Genomic DNA, 23,132 nt, shown 5'->3' with positions numbered 1-23,132 from the left:
TCAGCAGGATGTGCCCATAGACTTAGACGCAAAATAGAGCCATGAATCTTCCATCTAAGTCTATGTGTCCATAGGCTTATACGCAAGATCACGGCTCTATTTTGCATATAAGCCTATGGGCACATCCTGCCAATCGCCATTTTTTTTTTAAAAAAATAAAATTAAAAGACATGGTGATCGGCAGGGACAGGGAGGAGTCGAATGGCTGTGGATGGCAAAAAGCAGCTGAGTGCTGTTCCTCCTCCGGTCTTCCTGGAGTGGAGGTAAGTGGTCCCAATCCGCTGCGGATTCCTGAGGCCGGATTCCAAAGAATCCGGCCTCACTTGAATCCGCAGCAGATTTCTCTGACATCCCTACCCAATGTTACTCACTAAAATCAGCCCCGTAGATAGGATCAGAACCACTGTAGCACAGTGCCTCCAATAGCCATCCCTCAGAATAGATCCAGGAGGATACAATGGTGAACAATATTGAAAGCCAATGACAGGTCGAGCAGAATTAACAGCGTTGCACTCCCCCTGTCCCTCTCTCGATAAAGGTCATCCACCAGGGTGACTGAGGCTGATTCAGTCCTCTAACCATATTCAAACCCAGACTGGAATGGGTCTAGATAATCAGCATCCTCCAATAGTGCCTGCAGGTGTTCCACCATAACCCTCTCAAGTACCTTCCCTAAGAAAGGGGTATTTGTGACTGGGCAGTAGTCATCTAATACCATTGGGTCCAGAGTGGGCTTCTTCAGGAGTGGTCACACTGCTGCCTCCTTAAGGACAGCAGGGACCACCCCTTCCTGAAGGGAAGCATTTATTACTCCTGAACCCACCCAGTCATACCCCCTTGGCTAGCTTTATTAGCCAGGAGGGTCAGGGGTCAGGAGGGCACGTGGTTGGTCCGTTGGTCCACACACACACACATTCCTATCCACACCTACACCCCCAAATACGGCATTTGGGGAAAACAGGATTTGGGCAGATAAACAAAACGTGTCTTTTCTTTTTAAATTTAAAGGGCACTCTCCACATTGTTGTTGTTGTTCAGTTGTTAAGTCGTGTCCGATGCTTCGTGACCCCATGGACCATAGCACACCAGGCCTTCCTGTCCTCCGCTCTCTCCCAGAGTGTGCTCAAGTTCATATTCATTGAATCAGTGATGCTATCTCATCCTCTGCCATCCCCTTCTCCTTTTGCCTTCAATCTTTCCCAGCATCAGGGTCTTTTCCAGTGAGTTTTCTCTTCACATTAGGTGGCCAAAATATTTGAGCTTCAGCTTCAGTATCTGTCCTTCCAACGAGCACTCAGGGTTGATTTCCTTTAGGATTGACTGATTTGACCTCCTTGCAGTCCAGGGACTGCAAAGGTCAGTTTACATTCCAATGCCAAAGAAGGGCAATGCCAAAGAGCATAACCTTGCTGGCATGTGAAATGAGCGCAATTGTACTGTAGTTTCTACATTCATTGGCATTGCCCTTCTTTGGAATTGGAATGTAAACTGACCTTTTCCAGTCTTGTGGCCACTGTTGAGTGTTCCAAATGTGTTGGCATATTGAGTGCAGCTCTTTAACAGCATCATCTTTTAGGATTTTAAATAGCTCAGCTGGAACACTGTCATCTCCGCTAGCTTTGTTGTTAGTAATGCTTCCTAAGGCCCACTTGACTTCACTCTCTAGGATGCCCGGCTCAAGTTCAGTGACCGCACTATCATGGCTATCAGGGACATTAAGATCTTTCCTGTATAATTCTTCTGTGTATTCTTTCCACCTCTTCTTAATCTCATCTGCTTCTTTTAGGTCCCTGCCTTCTTTGTCCTTTATCATGCTTGTCTTTTCACAAAACAATCCCTTGATATCTCCGATTTTCTTGAAAAGATCTCTAGTCTTTCCCATTCTATTGTTTTCCTAGATTTCTTTGCATTGTTCATTTAAGAAGGCCTTCTTGTCTCTCTATGCTATTTTCTGGAAATCTGCATTCAGTTGGATATATCTTCCCCTTTCTCCCTTGCTTTTCACTTCCCTTCTTTCCTCAGCTACATGTAAAGCCTTAATCAGACAGCCACTTTGCTTTCTTGCATTTCTTTTTCTTTGGGATGGATTTCGTTGCTGCCTCCTGAACAATGTTACAGACCTCCGTCCATAGTTCCTCATGCACTCTGTCTATCAGGTCTCATCCCTTAAATCTATTCCTCACCTCCACTGTATATTCATAAGGAATATGATTTAGGTCATACCTGAATGATTTAGTGGTTTTCCCTACATTCTTCAATTTAAGCTGAAATTTTGCGATAAGAAGCTCATGATCTGAGCCACAGCCAGCTCCAGGTCTTGTTTTTACTGACTGTATAGAGCTTCTCCATCTTTGGCTGCAAAGGACATAATCAATCTGATTTCGATATTGACCATCTGGTGATGTCCATGTGTAGAGTCGCCTCTTGTGCTGTTGGAAAAGAGTGTTTGCTATGATTAGCGTGTTCTCTTGGCAAAACTCTATTAGCCTTTGTCCTGCTTCATTTTGTACACCAAGGTCATGCTTGCCTGTTATCCCAGTGATTTCTTGACTTCCTCCTTTAGCATTCCAATCCCCTATGATGAAGAGGACATCTTTTTTTGGTGTTAGTTCTAGAAGGTGTTGTAGGTCTTCATAGAACCGATCAACCTCAGCTTGTTCAGCATCAGTGGTTGGGGCATAGATTTGAATTACTGTGATGTTGAATGGGTTGCCTTGGATTCGTAGTGAGATCATTCTATCGTTTTTGAGATTGTACCCCAGGACTGCTTTTCCCACCCTTTTGTTGACTATGAGTGCTACTCCATTTCTTCTAAGGGATTCTTGCCCACAGTAGTAGATATAATGGTCACCTGAATTAAATTCGCCCATGCCTGTCCATTTCATTTCGCTGATTCCCAAGATGTCGATGTTCAATCTTGCCATCTCATATTTGACCACCTTCAGCTTACCTTGATTCATTGATCTTACATTCCAGGTTCCTAAACAATATTGTTCTTTACATCATCGGACTTTCTTTTCACCACCAGACACATCCACAGCTGAGTGTCCTTTTGGCTTTGGCCCAGCTGCTTCACTCTTTCTGGCGCTACTTGGAAATTCCCTCTGCTCTTCCCCAGTAGTATATTGGACACCTTCTGACCTGAGGGGCTCATCTTCCGGCGTCATCTCTTTTAGCCTTGTAATGCATTCCATGGGGTTTTCTTGGCAGGAATACTGGAGTGGGTTGCCATTTCCTTCTCCAGTGGACCACATTTTGTCAGAACTCTCTGCCATGACCTGTCCGTCTTGGGTGGCCCTGGACGGCATAGCTTATGGCTTCACTGAGTTACGCAAGCCCCTTCGCCACAACAAGGCAGTGATCCATGAAGGGGACTCTCCACATTAGCTGTGCTAAATTAGGCCATTAGAGAAAAAAAATGGGAGTAAGATGAAACTTCAGCTGGTCCAAAATAGGGCAGCAAGATTGTTAACAGGGACTGGCCTGCGAGCTCATATTACACCAGTACTTTTCCAGCTGCACTGGCTGCCAGTCCATTTCCAGGCCCGATTCAAAGTGCTGGTGTTAACATTCAAAGCCCTTAACGGCTTGGGGCCAGGTTACCTGAAGGATCGCCTCCTCCCATATGTGCCTGCCCGGACCTTAAGATCATCATCAGCGGCCCTTCTCCGTGAGCCCCTGCCAAAGGAAGTGAGGCGGGTGGCTACTAGGAGGAGGGCTTTTTCTGCTGTGGCACCCCGGCTCTGGAATGAGCTCCCTAGTGAGGTTCGCCTGGCGCCTACATTGTATTCCTTTCAGCGCCAGGTGAAGACCTTTTTATTTTCCCAGGCATTTTAGCATTTTAGCTTTCTAAATTTTTATCTTTGCTGTTTTAAATCTGTATTTTAAACTCTTGCACTGCTGCTAGGTTTTATTGTGGTTGTATTGTTATATTGTGGTTTTAATGTTCTATATATTTTAAATTGTTTTATTGTGTGTTGTTTGGTTTTAATTTTTGTGAACCACCCAGAGAGCTTCGGCTATTGGGCGGTATAGAAATAAATAAATAAATAAATAAAATTCGGCAAGGGAAGGCATTTACCAGGTAAGAGATCAAAACTAATAATATTTTATTGTAGGTTTTCTAAATAATGGTACGTAACAAATAACTGCTAAGAAAATACATACACACATCTCCCCCATCCACAAAGACCCTCCACCACCCACACATGTCCACACTCATCCAGGCACAGGTACATACATGCACAGTGCAACTTTAGTCTGCCATGCAGATATGCCTTGACAATTGCAAACCCAGACCCTCCCTCCCTCCCTCCCTTCCTATGTACGTGTATAATATTCTATGAAAAAATATTAAATGATGTACAAACCACTAAAGCCATAACCCCCCATTAATAATGTTTAAAATACTAACACACTAAATTGTAACATATACATCTGTATACCACTAACAGAGCAATTAAATGAAGAGCACACTTCAATTTTAAAAAAAATATATCAAAGCTCATCTCCTGCTTAAGAGAAAGCTTTGAATAGTGAACACGTCTTTACCTGCTGGCAGAAAATGGCCAGAGTGGACAGTTGGCATATTTTGCATCCCATTATGATGAGGACAGCCTCATCCTGTTCTCAGGAACCTCAATGGAGGGGGAGTAGAATGTTTCCAATCACAGTGAGGTTCAGTGCTATTAGCTTTTTCAATACACAGCTTCCTGCTCTCTCGCTCTCTCTCTCTCTCTCTCTCTCGCTTTCTCTCAGAGTGGCTGTAAGCACTCTCTAGATTAGTGGCATGATGCAATGGCTTTTACTCCTCCAAAGCTAGTGATTTCCACGGCTGCTGAACTCTCTATGCACAACCATGTCATTTGATGGGGCAGAACATCATGTAAGAAGATAACACATGGACCTACTTCCAAGCAGAGCACATTCCAAAAACCAAATGAACAAGCAGATTGCAATGGTGAAGAGGAGGAGCCACTCCAGGGGGCTCGTCAGTGGTCCCCTACTGGGGTGTGACTACTCTTGATGCTGGCCCTGTATACAGGAGCCTATATACGGATGTTCCAACAGAACCCCCGAAGACATGGCCAAGGGTTGGACTTCTCTGCTTCATTCATTCATTCATTCATTTGCATTTATACCCCACCTTATCTGCTACAAAACCACCAAAGTGGTGTGCATCTTCCCAAACATTAGATTGTATCCAGACAAAATGCCTGAACAGAGTTACAGTAGTCTCAGACAGTGCAGGAAACTTTTTCTCTCTCTCTCTCCAGCACATTAGAGTGGCAGCAAGACTTCTGTGAATGAACACAGGAAGTAAAAATGAGGAAGATAATAAACAAAGAACAAAACCGGGGGTGGGGTGGGGTGGGATATCTATTTCAGCAATTTTCAATACTATGTTCATCCTCTACCAGAAGAAATCACTTCAGTGCTGTACTTCACTTCCCATTCAATAGATAAAAGACAGGTAATAAGCTGTCCATGGCAAAAGGTAATTACTTTTGCAGTAATAACAGCCACTATAGTCACATGTAAGCAAACCCTGTGAAACAAGCTATTAGACAGCTAATAATAGTTTCGTTGCTGAAAGGTAGCAGAAGTCATCAATAGTCCTTTCCCAACTGTCATACACATCAAAAATATTCCTAACACATAAAAAGTCTGATGCTTTCCCACTTAGTAAAACTGGGTCTTGGTTCAGACCCCTATATGAGCACCTTTAGAGCACAAAAGGCCAGGCCAGGAGCACAGAAGCTCCCCTCTACTCAGCACTGGTTAGGGCTCATCTGGAGTACTGTGTCCAGTTCTGGGCACCACACTTTAAGAAGGATGCAGACAAACTGGAGAGGATTCAGAGGAGGGCAACAAAGATGATCAGGGGACTGGAAACAAAGCCCTGTGAAGAGAGACTGAAAGAACTGGGCCTGTTTAGCCTTGAGAAGAGAAGACTGAGGGAGATATGATAGCGCTCTTCAAGTACTTGAAAGGTTGTCACAGAGAGGAAGGCCAGGATTTCTTCTCGATCATCCCAGAGTGCAGGACACAGAATAATGGGCTCAAGTTACAGGAAGCCAGGTTCCGGCTGAAAAACTTCCTGACTGTTAGATAGGGATGTATGAAAGTCACTTACCTTTTCGACAGGGTGATTCGCGGTGGGGGGGAGGCGCTCCGCACCTCCCCCCGAAATCCTAACCCGGCCGGCTCTGCTCCACCGGCTCGGTACATTCGCAGGCGCTGTGTGTAGCCTGTGGATGCAAATGGCGGTGGCTACAGCGGCCGCCAGTTGCATTCATGTTTTTTGGCCGTGATAGGCTATGTAAATATTTACATAGCCTATCATGGCAAAAAAAAAACCAGGGGCGCAAATGGTGTAGCGGCCGCCATTTGCACCCCTGTCTTTCGCCGTGATAGGCTATGTAAATATTTACGTAGCCTATCACGGCAAAAAAAGGGAACGCAAATGGTAGCAGCTACGGCGGCCGCCATTTGTTTTCCCTTTTTTTTGCTGTGATAGGCTGCGTAAATATTTACAAAGCCTAACACGGCCTCTGCAGGGATGCAACTGGCGTCCCTGCGTTAGCCGTGATAGACTACGTAAGTATTTACGTAGCCTATCATGGCAAAAATAGGGAAGCGAATGGTGGCCGCAGACACAGCCGCCATTTGCAAAGCTGCGCGAACAGCACCAGGTAAGTTTCCCGTTTTGCGCGCCTTTCGCGGGGTGGTGGAGCAGGGGGCTTCATTCCGCCACAGATCCGTGGCAGAATTCTCTGATATCCCTACTGTTAGAGCAATACGACAATGGAACCAATTACCTAGGAAGGACGTGGGCTCTCCCACACTGGAGGCATTCAAGACAAGGCCGGACTTCTATCTGTCAGGGATGCTTTGACTTAGATTCCTGCATTGAGCAGGGGGTTGAAGTCAATGGTCTTATAGGCCCCTTCCAACCCTACTGTTCTATGATTCTAAGCATCATTTATAAGAACCAGTTCCTCTAGGTGAGGGCTGCTCAGGCAGCTCCTATGATTTGCATGAATGCTGCAGCTTGGAAAAAGTATGGAAATGTTAGCTTGAGTTAAGAGTACAGTATTATATTTTGATCTACTTATCCCTATACTTTAAAGCAGGGGTGCAAAACCTCATGACCGTGGACCAAATCCAACCCTCTGTGGTTCCTTGGCCTCAACCCCTTTTCCGTAACCACAAATTGTTTGGTGGTTTCCTGGCTTCTGTGCAGTTTTTCCCCCCCATTCTAAAATGTCAAAATTCCTCTCCTTAGGCTTAGTTATGAGGAGTAAGAGCTTTAAGCTAAAATGGGCTGGTATTTTTGGTATTTTGGCCCTGCCCATTTTGCCTTATGCCTTTCTCATCACTGGGATGCAGCCCCTGAGAACTTCTCTGAAATGGAATTCGGCCCTCAGGCTGAAAGAGGTTCAACACCCCTGCTTTAAAGGGTATCTTATCTTCAAATTCCAGTCTCTGAGTGCACATTAGGGATGGCAGAGAATTCCGCCACGGATCTCGGTGAGGACGAATGCCAGTGCATTCCTGAACTCCGTGTCGGAATGGCCTGCCACCTCCCCGCCCCCCCACGGATCCCCCCCAGGATGAGACTTACCTGGGGCGGATCTTCCAGGTGGCGGCAGCTCCGGTGGTGGCTTCGGCGGCGGCAGCTGCGGTGGCCGGTGTTCTGACCGGCTGCCGCCGCTGCCATTTCCAGTATTAAAAAAAAAGAAAAAAAAAGACATGATAGGCTATGTAAAGATTTACATAGCCTATCATGGCTAGGTTAAAAAAAAACCACACGATGTGGTAGGCTACATAAATCTTTACGTAGCCTATCACGTCTGACTTAAAAAAAAAAAGCGCGTATGCAAATGGCGGCAGCTACGGCCGCCGCCATTTGTGTTCCTTATTTTGGCCCGTCTTAGTCTACGTAAATATTTACGTAGACTAAGACGGCAAAAATAAAGGGAACGCAAATAGCGTAGTGGACGCTATTTGCATTCCCCCTTATTTTCGCCGTCTTAGTCTACGTAAATATTTACGTAGACTAAGATGGGCCAAAATAAGGAATGCAAATGGCGGCTGTAGCCGCCGCCATTTGCGTACACACGTTTGCTTGTTTTTTTAAGTCAGACGTGATAGGCTACGTAAAGATTTACGTAGCCTATCCCGTTGTTTTTTGTTTTTTCTTAACCTAGCCATGATAGGCTACATAAATCTTTACGTAGCCTATCACGTCTTTTTTTTTTTTTAACACTGGAAATGGTGGTGGCAGCAGCCAGTCAGAAGACCGGCCGCCGCCGCCGCCTCCGCCGCCCGGAAGATCCGCCCCAGGTAAGTCTCATCCCGGGGGGGATCCGCGGGGGGGCGGGGAGGTGGCAGGCCGTTCCGACACGGAGTTTGGGGGGCCGAATGCACTGGCAATCGGCCTCACCAAGATCTGTGGCGGAATTCTCTGCCATCCCTAGTAATAACCAAAGGGGAAAGAGGGCCTAGATCAGATGTCAAGGCTTACTTGCCCTTCACGTTCTAGTAACTCAGAGAAGCCCAGTCCCACTTGGAGGCAAGAAGAGAATTCTACCACCAGGAATGAGTAATTTCCTTTTCTTTTCAGACCACTTAGAGGAGGGGAGCAAATCCTGGGATCAACCCAGGGTTAAAGTCTAGTAAATAGACTCCCATAATGGCAACTCCCATAATTCCCATGCTGGCTAGAAATTATGAGGGTGGTGGTCCAACATATCTGGAGGGCACCAGGTTGGGCACCAGTGCTGTTCTAGAGCACTGTTCTACTGATGGTCTTGCACTGAAAAGTGGATTGTGGGCCACTCTAAGGTGGTTCGCACTGGGGGTACAACCACTATGAACTTTTATCTTTTTTATTTTCTTTTTAAAACAAATATTTAAATATAACGTATGGATTATGTAAGTTATTGCTCAACCTGTTCAAAGACCCAGTACCTTACGTACATAACATATGGAGCCTCTATTTGGGGGTCCATTTACAGTTTATCATAAAGATTCACACACTTATTTAGGGAGTGAAAGAAAAAATCTTTTTCATGACCTGGAATGAAAGTTAGTGACATCCTAATATCAGATGCAGTCAGTCAGAAACACAGCGTTCTTTGAAACCATGCAACACTGGAGGTGGGTTGGGGAAAATAATTCACTCAAAAACGACGCAAACAAAACCAGAGTCTATCTGTATTTTATCGAATGGCTGTAAACATAACTATCAGAATTTCAAATAGGACATTTTGCTAATGGTGGCCACAGCAGGATTTGCAAATCACTTCAGTCTTGTAGAATTAAATTTACTGCAAACATTTGCAGTGCAACCCTTCAAGTTCTATAGTCAGCAGTCTTTTTTTCCTTTGACAAACCATGTATATATAGATAGCATTTCTTGAGAGGCTTCAAGGTTACTATACTGAGATAATGGAGCTGAATAACATAATATACCCACACAATGTATTATGATATTTGTTAAGATAAAACAAAATGGTCACTGACTGAGGTTATCAGGGGAAGGTAGAAGTATAGAATAAAACATTTAAGCTTGCATAGAAGAATCATGTTTTTCATGAGGTGAAAGTTCATCTCATATAAACTCTTGACAGAAACTGAGTTTGTAAGTTATTGTTAAAGAGATTGTTAGAAGGAAGAAAATTGAGGCTTTTGAAGAATTTTCTAGTCTCACATTAAATTCTATTCATCTCCTAGGCTTTATACCTAGAAATGAACTGTGTGTCACATATTCTGTCTTGTAGCTCAGTTGTGAACAGACATAGCATGCTAAAGTATGTCCTCAAAGCTACAGACCTGATGTGATTGTAGAGAATTCCTCTAAAAAGTTCTTCCCCTTATTATTTCTTATCTTACCTAGAATCTGACCCAGCAACCATGGGTTTGTTGTAGTTGTCAATATTCTAGCTTCAACTAAACATTCAGTCTTGGCCTAATTCTATTATTCTGATTCACCTGCCTCCATTTTTTGTCATTCACAAAGGGAGAGAGAAAAAAACTTGCTGCGATATCCATTCCTCTTTTAGAATAGTGTAAACAATCTAGTTATGCTCCCCCAGAGCACTGTTTTTATCTGCTGTTTTTATTGTTGGCTTGCTTTAGTCTGTTGTATTTTAGCTTTGCCGTTCTCCTTTTACAACGCCATAATCCTCCCTGGAATCAATTTTGATGAGAGGCATATATAAATATTTTAAATAAAATAAATAAAAACAAACAGTGTCTCAGACAAAGTAAGCGAAAACATGGCAGAGACTTGGACTGAACTGACTTGGTGGGTTTAAAGTATGTCAGATCTGCCACGTTTGCCAACGAAAATAGCTGTGTCATGTCAGAGATGCCCATCATTTGTTATTTCCTCTTCATTAAACACAATTCCATATAAAATCCTTTATGCATTTTCCTTCCAGGATACGTTCACCATTGCCTTTTATGGGGATCTTGTTGGCAAGGGCAACCCTTGGGTGGGAATAGGGTGGCTATTTATGAATTGCCAAAAAGAAAAAAGAAAAGAGGAAATGCATCACCAGAGAACAGCACTTGGCATACACTTTGCATGGGCTAATTTTTATGTACAGATACAAATTTAGGAATAATTATTATAATTAAAATATAATTACAGTACATCTCACCATAGTGTGGAAGACTGTGACCCACCTGTTCAATCTGCTATTCAGCTTAGGTGCTAACTGTTGATGGGCAACAGTTCTTTGAGTTCTTTTATCTTTAAACCACAATTCAACCAGACAATAGGGATGTACGAAAGTGACTTACCTGTTCATGTATTATGTTTATGGGGGGGGGGAGGCGTTCAGTCCCTCCCCCCAGAATCCTCGCCGGGGGGGGAGGCGCTCCGTTCCTCCCCCCGGAATCCTCAAACAGCCGGCTGTGCTCCGCGGCAGCTCCGCAGAGCAGCCGGCCAGGCCCAGCCAGGCCAGAGCCGTCCACAGCCGGATTTCCGGCCGTGGAGGGCTCTGGGTAAAAAAACACACACAAAAAACACACAAAAAAGCTATGGCCGCCACCATTTGCATTCCTTCTTTTTGGCCGTCTTAATCTACGTAAATATTTATGTAGGCTAAAACGATGAATGAAAAAGGGACGCAAATAGAGCCCGCTACGCTATTTGCGTTCCCCTTTGTTTTCTCCGTCATAGTCTACGTAAATATTTATGTAGATTAAGATGGTAAAAAGAAGGAACACAAATGGCGGCGGCCGTAGCCGCCGCCATTTGCGTATGCAGTTGTGTTTTTTTTTAACCTAGCCATGATAGGCTACATAGATCTTTACATAGCCTATCACGTCTTTTTTTTTTTTTTACACAAGCCTGGAAATGGCGGCAGTGGTGGCAGCCGGTCGGAAGACCAGCCGCTGCCGCCCGGAAGATCCGCCACAGGTAAGTCTCGTCCCGGGGGGATCCGTGGGGGGGGGGGCAGGCTGTTCCACCACAGAGTTCGGGGGGCCGAATGCACTGGCATTCGTTCTCACCGAGATCCATGGTGGAATACTCTGACAGCCCTACCAGATAGCCTTTTAAATAGAGGAAGCCTTCAAACAGGAGACAATCCTCTGGCAGCCCTTCAAAGCAGTGGAGGCTGGTGGCTCCCATCGGTGAATCTGCTCCAGTTTCAGTCAGAACCAGTCAGAACTCTAAAGGAGCTAAGATGTGAAGCACCCTGAATAGCTCCATTAGAGGTCTAACTGGTTCTGATTGAAACCCAGACCAGACTTACATAGGAGCCACCAGTCTCCACTACTTCAAATAGAAAACTGTAAAAGGGGACACATGGGTGCCCTAGGTGTGGGAGTGTGGCAAATTCAGTTCTCCCCACATTTCTCACACCTTGCTGTGCATCATCATAGATCAAGGCCAGCTACACTAGGGATGTATGAAAGTCATTTACCTTTCTGCGGATTATGTTGATGGTGGTGGGGGAGGCGTTCTGTCCCTCCCCGCAGAATCCTCGACGGGGGGGGAGGCAATCTGTTCCTCCCCCCTGGAATCCTCCATGGCTGGCTGTGCTCTGCGGCAGCTCCGCGGAGCAACCGGCCAGGCCCAGCCCAGAGCCATCTGCAGCCGAATTTCTGGCCGCGGAGGGCTCTGGGGAAAAAACAAAACAAAACCGTGTACGCAAATGGCGGCGGCTACAGCCGCCGCCATTTGCGTTCCTTCTTTTTGGCTGTCTTAATCTACGTAAATATTTACGTAGACTATGACGGCGAAAATAAAGGGGAATGCAAATAGCATAGCTGGCACTATATGTGCCCCTTTTTGATTCACCATTTTAGCCTACGTAAATCTTTCTGTAGGCTAAAACGATGAATCAAAAAGGGACACAAATAGTGCCCACTACGCTATTTGCGTTCCCCTTTATTTTCGCCGTCATAGTCTACGTAAATATTTACGTAGACTAAAACAGCCAAAAATAAGGAATGCAAATGGCGGCGGCCATAGCCGCCGCCATTTGTGTACACGGTTTGTTGTTGTTGTTGTTTTTAACCCAGCCATGATAGGCTACGTAAATCTTTATGTAGCCTATCATGTTGTTTGTTTTGTTTTTTTACAAGACAAATGGCGGTGGCGGCAGCCAGTCGGAAGACCAGCCGCCGGAGCCGCTGCTGCCGCCCGGAAGATCCGCCCCAGGTAAGACTCGTCCCTGGGGGGATCTGTGGGGGGCAGGGCGGTGGCAGGCCATTCCACCACAGATTTCGGGGGGCCGAATGCACTGGCATTTGGCCTCACCGAGATCCGTGGCGGAATTCTCTGACATCTCTAAGCTACACTTCGCTCTGTGTTAGTTCTGCCACTTTACATGTTTGACTGCCTTCAACAGTGCTGCTCACGGTTGGCACCCAGACGTCCTTGCTTTCCACAGATGATTTGCCTCTGCTGCTTGTTTGACTCCTTACCACAGCATGTACACAGCCTTTCCTGATGGGGTCATGTACACAGAATATATATCAGGCAGTCTGCCCACAGTCAAATAAACTCTTCTTTCTTTGTTTCTTTCTTCTACACTGTATTCTGGCTGCATGCAAACTTCTTTCTCTTTACCTCCTTGTATTTCTACATCTAGCCTTAGGGTCAAATTGGACGAGGTGCTATTCGCACAATTAGCAATGGCATGAACGTCCTTTTATTTAAGGGTAAACTGCAGGCAGGGACGGAGGGGCAGGGCGGGATCTGATTCAGATTGGGACCTTGGAATAAGGGGAGCGGCTTAACCCTTTGCCCCCCGCTGCAGTCCTGATCTGGATCAGCCTGCCTCCACTACTCCAGTGCCTGCAATTTTTTTTCAAAAATGCCCTTCATACAATTGCTAATTGCATGAATAATGTCATGTCTACTATGGCCTTTAGCACACATAGACAGGAAACCTTCCACTATTGTTGAATCCCCCACAGAACTGCAAGCTATAGTGGGAGATGCTGCTGTGGCATATCACAGTCAAGAATAGTATTGGAAGAGGGAGTAAAGGACACACTGACTCTATGCCCTGGTAGGGCCTGGTCTAAACCTACAGTAGAATGAGGAGCAAGTGAGGTGGTGGAGCCTTGAGATAGTAGAATAGACTGTAGTACAAAAAGTATATTAGAAGAAGAATGGCGTGTACTGCTTGAAGAGCTGGATCATATTTCTCCATGCTCCCCTGGACAAAAATCAACCAAATAAAAATAACCTACCTGCAAGTAGAAAATTAGTACATCAGTAAGCAGATTGGGTTAAAACATTACTTCCTGATGTGTTGGTTGACTTGCAGGGATTTTTTAATTTTATTTTGCACTGGAAAGAACTAAAAAAATGCCATACTGTACCTGCAGTCTAAACACCTCATGATTCTACAACCTCCATCCTGAATATTCTTACTTAGAAGTAAGTCTCACTGATTTCAATGGGGCTTACTCTCCTGAGTAAACACGTTAAAGTTTGCAGCCTTAATTATTTTGGAAAATGGAGGAAGGTATCACTGATTTCCAAAGCCAACAAATAATGATGCTCTGTGTGTGAGAGAGAAAGGGGGGTGGGATATATATTTATATATTGAAGCACTCTAAAAGGTCAATCTGAAGTCCAGAAGGTGGCCCCCTCCCAAGGGAGATGGACTTTTGCCTCCTATCTGTAGAATGCTTCCCCAAAAGAAGCTCTCCTGGCACCCACTTTAATGCCTTTTCAGCAACAGGAAAATATATATTTATTTTTCCAGGCGTTTTAAACATAATGTTAACTTCATTTTATTATCAATCTCTGTTGAGGATGATTGCTGACTGTTTTCGTTGTTTCTGTTTTTGGTGCTTTTCATTTTGTTCATTTACTACGGATGGGAGGGGAATGCTGGAAGCTGTAGGACTTTTCCTGTCTAAACATGCATAGGATTGCACCTTTATGTGACTAAATGTTACTGGTGCTGGCATTTGTTTTATCCTTTTATGTAGAATTTGAACTTTATTGTTAATTACAGTATTTTTATCGTTTTTAAATAAAATGGTTTTATGTTTGATTTTATATATTGCTTACAGAATGTATGTTATAAAGTGACTAACAAATATAACAAATAAAGAAATACAAATAAATTATGACTGGTGTGTTTTAAGTGTAAGGTAACTTTTCCTCAGCAGGAATGCCATGCAAGATAAATGAAATCATCACCTGCCTCTAATGAAGACAGAAAGATATATTTTACTTGAAATGTATCTATGATAAAGTTTTCTAAGGTTTTCAATAAATGGGGAGAGGCAGGGAGTTATAGGTTCTCAATTTGTAGAACTTAATTATTCACCACTTTCTCATCATTATACTCTTTAATTAAAAAAACAAAACCAGCCAATGCTGGCTGACAAACTTTATAGCAGGGAGGTGAAACAAAACAGAAAGCCACATTTTTAAGCTGAATTTTGTTGGCTGTACAGTTTCCTGTCCAATGCCGCACTCCGCTCAGCATAATAAAGGTCAAAGAGATATGAGTCTTTAGTGCAGTTAATCCCATTGGCTCTCCACAATTCCAAGGGAAAGTTGCATTAAAAGCACTGACCTTGTAACTCTGGAGAGCAGAATTTGAGCACCAGATCATGACAGGTGATTAAGAGTAGGGAAAAATGGGATTAACAAGATTCCTGTAATCTTGACGATTCCGTTAATCGGAAAATGTTTAGAGCTGGTAAAGTTTTTGCAGACTAAAACCTTGGTTATTCCACAGAAACGGAATGGTCCCACATCGATGTTTGTCAGGCTTTCATAGCTTTGGTGTGCTAATAAGCAGATTTGGAAAGCTTTCACTGTCCAAAAGCATAGATTTTAGAATTTTCAAAGTAGCCCAAGAGACTTGCAACTACCTATAGCTGCAAGGTGAACATGGCCAAAAATATATCTCCAGAGCATAGAACTTTGGTTTGAAGTCTTTATAGCAACAGGTTTGTTTTTTAAAAAGCAAAGAAAATAAATTCTCGTAATCCTCAGTGCAGCTTAACACCATATCAGAATGATATGCTAAATAAAAGCCCAAGGGAGAAATAACATGACACAGCTCCCTGTCAAACACACCCATGCCTCCAAGCTTCAGTACTTCTCCATAACAAGAAATAACTTGTAAAAGAGACAGTAAATTGTGAGGAATGTGTCTGGTAATCACCATCACTGTTATTTCTTTGAGACTGTGATCCTAAAGCACACCTACTAGAAAGGTTTCACTGAATGAAATGGGTTTAAAATCATTATGTAATTTGTCAAGATTTTTTTTTAAAGGGGTTTTATGAATATGAACTTGAGCACACTCCGGGAGAGAGCAGAGGATAGGAAGGCCTGGCGTGCTATGGTCCATGGGGTCACGAAGAGTCGGACACAACTTAATGACTGAACAACAACAACAACCTAGAGTGAAAGCAGAGAGAAATAAGCTATCACGAATTAATGGGTAGGTGGTGGATGGGGGTAGGATGTTCAGAGAAAATATGTTTATATTGCAGAGAGCTTGGATCCTGTGAACAGTAAGTGGAAGGAAGGTTGCAAAAGGGAATCTTTCCTGCCCCTTCCTCCCCGTGTGCCCCTGAAATGCCTCTCTAGAGGATCAGGGGACCCTCCTGAAAAGTGTGGAATGGGGCTCAGTGAACTGCAGTAGGAGACAGAATTTCTTAAAATCAGCCAGATGCACCAGATGCAGTGGTGACTGGTGGCTCCAATGTCAGTGGGGCAATGAATGCGCTCAGTGTTTCAGTCAGAACCCTAAAAATGCTATCCAAGGTGCGAAGCCACCAGCCTCCACTGACCTTATGCAAGATGCAAGGTGCCTCTGACCAATTTTGGGTAATGTCTCCTTCTATCAGCAGTCCCCATGCATTGCATCCCCTCTCACACTGTTTTGGAGGGTCCCCCAACCCTCTGGAGCTTTTTGCGGAGTGCAGGGGGGAGGAAGGGATGGGAAAGTCCCCTGCTGCAAGCTTCTAAGGATCCAAGTCCAATGTCATTAGCTATTTATTTTTTCTCTGCATTTTAGATCATGGTCTAAAAATATTTATAGTGTTTTTCCACTTAGTGCTGTAAACAAGAATTTTAGAGCTTGGCCCAGAGAATATCCTTGCCCATGCATTGACTTAGGTATACATAGCTAAGATTTTTCTGTTTCCTGAAGTATAAACTCATTAGCACTAAGATGATGGTGTTTGGTCAGGAGAAGTCACTAAAATACTGTGCCTTCAGCTATGAACTGCAATGACTCAGAAGTAAGGGTAACTGGACACTGTTCTCTCCAGCACAGAATCAGAATATGCTCCTTATTTTAAGAGACTTATCTCAGCTCTACTGCACACACGACATACCTTGTAGTATTCTGTCACTTACTGGGTCAATGTCTCTCATGTAAAATATTTTAGAATTATCTGCAGTAATCGGGATTTGGGGAGGTTCACTGATGCAAAAGGGGAACCTTCAAGCAACCATGCCCATGTACAAATTCACAAGTGATGGCACAATTTGTTTGTTAAAAGGACCCCTCCCTTTTCTCTGACTGTTTTAAAACTGAATATATTTACACATTTTTACAATGTACACATCCCATCAAAGCACAGTCATTTCTAGTTAGGTGTCATGAATTATGTACTGTTGAAAACCAATGTAAACAAAGAAGAGATATTTCTAAACCCACTGAAGTAATTACCTGTTGTGGGTAATTCCGTAGGTTTATCTGGTAAGAACGAGGATGGTAAACATTCCCTTGTAAACACAATGTCATCGAGGGCTATGTATCTTCTGTAAGCTTTCCCAACAAGCCCTTCAAAGGTTATCTGGAAGTCCTCATCCGCCTCCAATGCCAACACTTTTCTTTTCCAGAAATTTCCCTGATCGCCAGACAGACTGAAGATAACTTTTTTGGGATTTGATATTGTCACTTGGTAGACCGTTAACGATCCAGTATTGGCTCCATACATGTGGTAATAAAATATGATCTAAAAATAAGAAAAGTAGTAGTAAAGATGGAGCAGTGGCATTAAATATGGCTCCCTTCCTAGTTAAGCCAAGTTTTAATTTCATATAAGAAGATTCAGACTCAAAACTGTTGCATGAGAAGAGGATGTCAGTAAGAAGAATTTAAACAGAGTTTTACTAAGTGTACTGGAGTCACACTACTTATTAAAATACTTGGGTAATAGCCAATGCGGGCTTTGCACAGGCAGCCCTGGATGCAGGCGGCTTCAGTGGGGTGGCCCCTATTGCTGGCAGCCGCGATGTAGCGCTTCTGGGGGGAATAATAAGCGGAAATGCATATTTCTGGAATGGGCGCAAATTGCCCCTTACAGAAACAAGCATTTTGGTGTGTTTCGGTGCTTCCTCCTGGGAGTGCTACATCATGGCCACCAGTGGTAGGGGCAGGGGCCCCATGAGCACCGCCTCCTGCAGAAGGCCCACATTGGATACTACCCCTTATATCCTGTCTTTGAATTACAAAACCCCAAGGTGGCTAACAAAATTTAGGAAATCAACAAAACAAATCAAAATAGAGATCTCTTAAAAAAATTAAGAATTAGCACAAGCAAAACACAGCAGTCCCAATTAGTTAAACAGCAAAGACTAACAGAACGACCAGCCAAAACTTTAAATACAGCCTCCACTGGCGTCAATGGAAGACTTTTTTCCCTTTTGTCAGGAGATGGGGTGGGGGGACCTTGGGAAGCAAACAGTGTGTGGAGGTGGAAGGTTTAATCTTCCTCTTCCAGAGTACGAGAGTCCCAATCCAAATCAGGATCATGCATGCTTACTCTAGAGTAAATAAAAAGATACACCTGAGCTACATGCTACACAATTAGCATACTGTGTCATTTGGCTCTAAGATGGGAGACAGCAAAACTTTCTGGAGAGGTTGTTCCATGACCTCAGTGGCATACTGAACAAGCACTATCCATTGTACATTGGAACTAGAGATGGGGGAGAAATTTGACTCTGTTCGCATTTTACTGTGAACTTTGCACTTTTGAACCAATATGCAAACCAAAATCCAGTTTTCCTTCAAAATTCTTGCAAAATCTGAAGTTTGCAGTGAAGTTCTCCAATAAAAAATGCATGCAAACACTTATATATTGGGTAAAGTGCACACAGAAATGTGTATATTAAGTTAAAATAACATTCATAAATACATGGTATTAGGAAAATTGCTTGGAAAATGTGCATATTGAGCGAAAGTGCATACAAAAATGGATGTATTAGGAGAAATCTGCACAAAAATGCATGTCAAGTTTGATGCACACATTTTTCTCAAAGTTTGGAAAGAGCCATCCTTACTTAGAACAGTTATGGGCAGAAAGTACATTAGGATCTACTGGTAGATACATGGGGGATTTGTAGTAGATCATCAGTAAGTGTTTCTGACTCCCAACTGTTTAATAGTAAGACCAACCAAAAGTTATTTTCCTCTTCTACATTAAGCCTTCTTGGCTTCAACAGCCTAGGGGAAAATCAGGAGTGGATTTGGGGGTGAACTGAAGGTTTGTACTGATAACAAATTCCTGGGCTGAGCATATGCTGAGCGGTTCTTCTATTCTACACGTGTGGCTCTCCACCCATACCATTGTTTTTCATCTGGCTCTGGTTGGGAACCTCAAGGTCCTAGTAAAAAACAACAACACCAAAGTAGATCCTCTACCAAGTTAAAAGTCTGCCAAACCCTGTTGTAGAAGTTGCAACAACAAGTGCAAAAAATGTATTGTCTGTCTTTGGAAAATAAACATTTACTTGCCTTTTGCTACCAGATGTTAGAAAAAATCCAGATGTCATTTTTAACTGCACTAATGCTCTCTTGCATTCAAATATGTGTGTATCCCTGCTTAATTTCAATAGTAGAGGTAGGCAAATTATTCAGTACATTTTTATTATAAGGCATTTTCTACTCCAGGCAGCCAAGATCCAGACTTTAATGCCATGTAAGTCTTTCATTTCATTCAAACAACTGAATTTTTCAACAGAAACCATTCACCTTTTTAGCAACTAAACTGAGAGCAACAAAATACTGCCTTACAATAGTATTCAGCTGAATGAAAGAACAAGGTATATTTTCTCTAAGGGATGCTTCAGGGATGTTGAATTCTTGCAATTATTAGTAATTAATTTCTGTCATTCCTGCTAGACATTCCTTCACATACCTTGCACTTTTTGCTCTTTCTGCTTATTAACACACTAGAAATTCTGGCTTCCTGCCCTGGCAACTGAGGAAAGGAGTTTTTTATAAAGATGTAATGACCAGATGGTTTTTGCAAGGTATGATCAGCAATTGGCCCAGTGCCTGCTCTCGGGATGCCTCCAATTCTGAGATTCCAGTCAAAGTCGTCATTCTGATCTTGTTCCCAGTCACAAAGATCAAACTCAAAATCGCAGCGCCTAGTAGAAATACCTGACAAAAGAGACCCAACAAAATTGGAAGTGTTTTAAATTTAAAAAGAATGCAAAATGCATAAACTAGCATCATCATAATAAACATATTCTCCATCTTAGGAATAACTGCACAGTGGTAACTGGAGTAGCATAAATCCCCTAAAAGTATACAAGAATGTCAAAGACATTGGGTTTGATCCAGACTTGTAGTCAGCAGAGTCCCACTGGCACTCGAGGAAGGGGGCAGGGTGGCAATTTTCTCCCATTCTGCCTTCACCCTGTAGTCCCCAGTGCCACTTCCCATATTGTTCTGGAGGGCTGGGAAACCTTCTGGAACAGTGTGGGAGGTGGGCCTGGGGACTATAGGGTGAAGAATGGAAGAAAGAAAGAACATCACCATTGTACCCCCCTTCCTCCAGTGGGAAGTTTCTGCTAGATCCCAGTTTTCCTCTGTGAATAGAAGGAGCTCTTCCATGCATGGAAGTGCAAGTCAGGATCCAACTCATGCTTATATTTTATTTATTTATTTATTTATTTATGGCATTTATACCCTGCCCTTTAGCCAAAAAGGCTCTCAGAGTGGCTTCCAAAAATAAGTATCTATCTATCTATCTATCTATCTATCTATCTATCTATCTATGAATTGTAAAACCAAAACCAAAAGGGGCATTTGAAGAGATGGTCAAGATGACACGTTACTTCTTCTTCCTTTCCTGGAACAGGCTCTGTGTGGGGAGGAGGGCCCAAGTCCATTTTTGGTGAAACAGCAGCAGATGGGGAAAGAAATGGTGACAATTCACCTCGCTGGCTTCTTCGTCTCCTGCTCACAGGGCAGATGGCCGGAATGGCTTCACAGGATGGGATCTGTTTTATTATTTATGTATTTATTTCATTTATTTGTCATGCTATAGCAACTTGTTCTCTTGCCATGGCGTTCTTCCTCCAAGATAGGAGGTGGAGCCTGCCAGTGGTTCTTCGGCTCCTGGCCAGTGGAAGAGAGCAGAGTGTGCATCCACTTCAGCTATGCAGTCTCAAGGTAACACAGTTTTACTCTAACTGTCCCACACGTTCACCCATGAGTGACATCCTAAGAACAGTAACCAGTGAGTTTCCTTCCCTTTTTCTTCCTAATTGATGATCTTGTCGAATTGCTATGTGGAATTCTTCCTTTTCTTTGGCTGCATTTTTATCTTATTTCAAATGAAACTCCATCTTAAAATGAAATATTTTAATTTATTAAACTCAATGTCTTCAATATGAACGCTTTCTATGAATTTAGTATATTTTTAAGGTATTCATTCCTGAATCATTTAACATGTATCGGCATGATTTTGTTTCATTGTCCTGTAAATACTAGGGGAGCGCCACACTGCAATTTGCTGGGTAAGAAGGATGATACTGTATATCCCCTATATCTCCCTTTGGCCTGGATACATTATTTGTGTGGCATATCTTATCCTGATCCCTGTGCCCTCTGTTGTTTTATCTTTCTTTCTTACGCTTGAGCGCTGAAAGTGCATGAAGATCCTAGGGATATTAGTTATTTCCAAGAAATTTCATACTGTAAAAGTTGTTTTAAAAATGCATGAATCATAGCCCTTTGCTCATTTAAATGTTGGCCACTGGAGTGAACAGCAAATGTAGGAATGTACAATTTAATTTTCCTTTTAACTAGCTGAAACCCAGCTTGTGGTCAAGTTTAAGGTGCAATAAATAGTTTATTAGTTTGCTTCTGTTCAGAATGAATTCCTATGAATACATAAGCTCATTTTCACCTTTTTGATTTTAAAATATATTTACTCTGCCCAAGACATAAATTGCACCACATGACTATAAAGTATTTCTGGTGGTGCACTTTATGTGGTTCCAAAACAGGGTGAAGAGGAAGAGGCGAATCCTCAAATGAACAACCATTTGGATGGTAAGACACCAGCAATTAGACCAGGTGAGCACTAGGGAGGCTTGAGGAATTCAGGCTTTGCAAATTCCAGTTCAGACTGACCTGCTCTACACTTCCCAGACTAATGTGCAGATCAGAATGTAGCTGTTCACTGGATGTCATGCTTCTCAGTTCAAAAGGATATCAACATGCATTTTCTAAAGTGCATTTTTAGAGAGACAGTATGTTCAAACATACATAATTATATATGTATTTAGATGCATTTTTGTGTGGATTAAAAAGATCAGATATTAATGTGAAAATGGGGCAGAGAGTCCTTATGCGTGAACACATATGAAAGTGACATAGGCCGGAAAGAGACTGATTTGTCCATCCCTGGTGAGCTTATGCTCGGGGGGAGGAGGAGGATGTGCTGGAGACCAAGGGGCCTGGCTGAGAACCAGAAAGGAGCAGTGCCTCCACCTTCTATATATGTTCTCAGTCAGAGCCAGACCATTGCTGAAGCTACAGATACTTTAGGGCTGGAGGCATCTGCGAATAGCCAGCCAGCTGTCAGGTCTTGCACCTGCAAGCCTTTCCAGAACTGGGGAAATGGACAAGCTACAGACAACATAGGTGCAGTCTATAGGGATGATAGCTGATGTCCACATAATGTGAAAGTCAACTGTGTTTTCACTGCACCAAAACCCAATTGTCTGAAAAGTGTGTGCAGGGCTGGTCCAAGTGCTGGTTTTCTTGCTGCCTTAGGAAAATGTTGCTGTGGTCCAGTCGGCACTGTGCCTTATTGCAGACAGAGCAGCACACGAGCCACACATTAAATGCTGAAGAGGTGACCAGGATACTATTTTTAATTTTTTTAAATTTAACTAAGGGCATACTCCTACACTCGAACTGTGGTGCTGGAGAAGACTCTTACAAGTCCCCTGGACTGCAAGGAGGTCATATCAGTCAATCCTAAAGGAAATCAACCCTGACTGCTCATTGGAAGGACAGATACTGAAGCTGAAGCTCAAATACTTTGGCCACCTAATGCGAAGAGAAAAGTCCCTGGAAAAGACCCTGATGCTGGGAAAGATTGAAGGCAAAAGGAGAAGGGGACGGCAGAGGATGAGATGGCTAGATAGCATCACTGATGCAATGAATATGAACTTGAGCACGCTCCGGGAGAGAGCGGAGGACAGGAAGGCCTGGCGTGCTATGGTCCATGGGGTCACGAAGAGTCGGACACGACTGAACGACTGAACAACAACAATACTCCTACACATGTTTAGACAGGAAAAAAAAAATTCCTACAACTCCCAGCGTACCCCACCCAGCATGGCTAGCTGGGGCATACTG

General features: G+C 43.3%; 1 protein-coding gene across 1 annotated transcript in view; it reads right to left on the bottom strand.

Moving 5' to 3' along the window:
- Positions 1–23,132, bottom strand: part of MALRD1 (MAM and LDL receptor class A domain containing 1) — a 439,175-nt gene that overhangs the window by 249,405 nt on the left and 166,638 nt on the right. Inside the window, exons 26-27 of the mRNA XM_084860474.1 lie at positions 19,666–19,913; positions 17,190–17,478 (exon numbers count right to left, since the gene is read on the bottom strand). Coding sequence (XP_084716600.1) covers positions 17,190–17,478; positions 19,666–19,913 — 537 coding nt within the window. The remainder of the gene's footprint in view (positions 1–17,189; positions 17,479–19,665; positions 19,914–23,132) is intronic.

Source organism: Heloderma suspectum, chromosome 5 (assembly GCF_057233095.1).
Source record: "Heloderma suspectum isolate Gila_16-S chromosome 5, 16-S_ref, whole genome shotgun sequence".
NCBI classification, from domain to species: Eukaryota; Metazoa; Chordata; class Lepidosauria; order Squamata; family Helodermatidae; genus Heloderma; species Heloderma suspectum.
The sequence above is the reverse complement of the archived record's forward strand: the minus strand, read 5'-3'. Positions and strand labels throughout refer to the sequence as shown.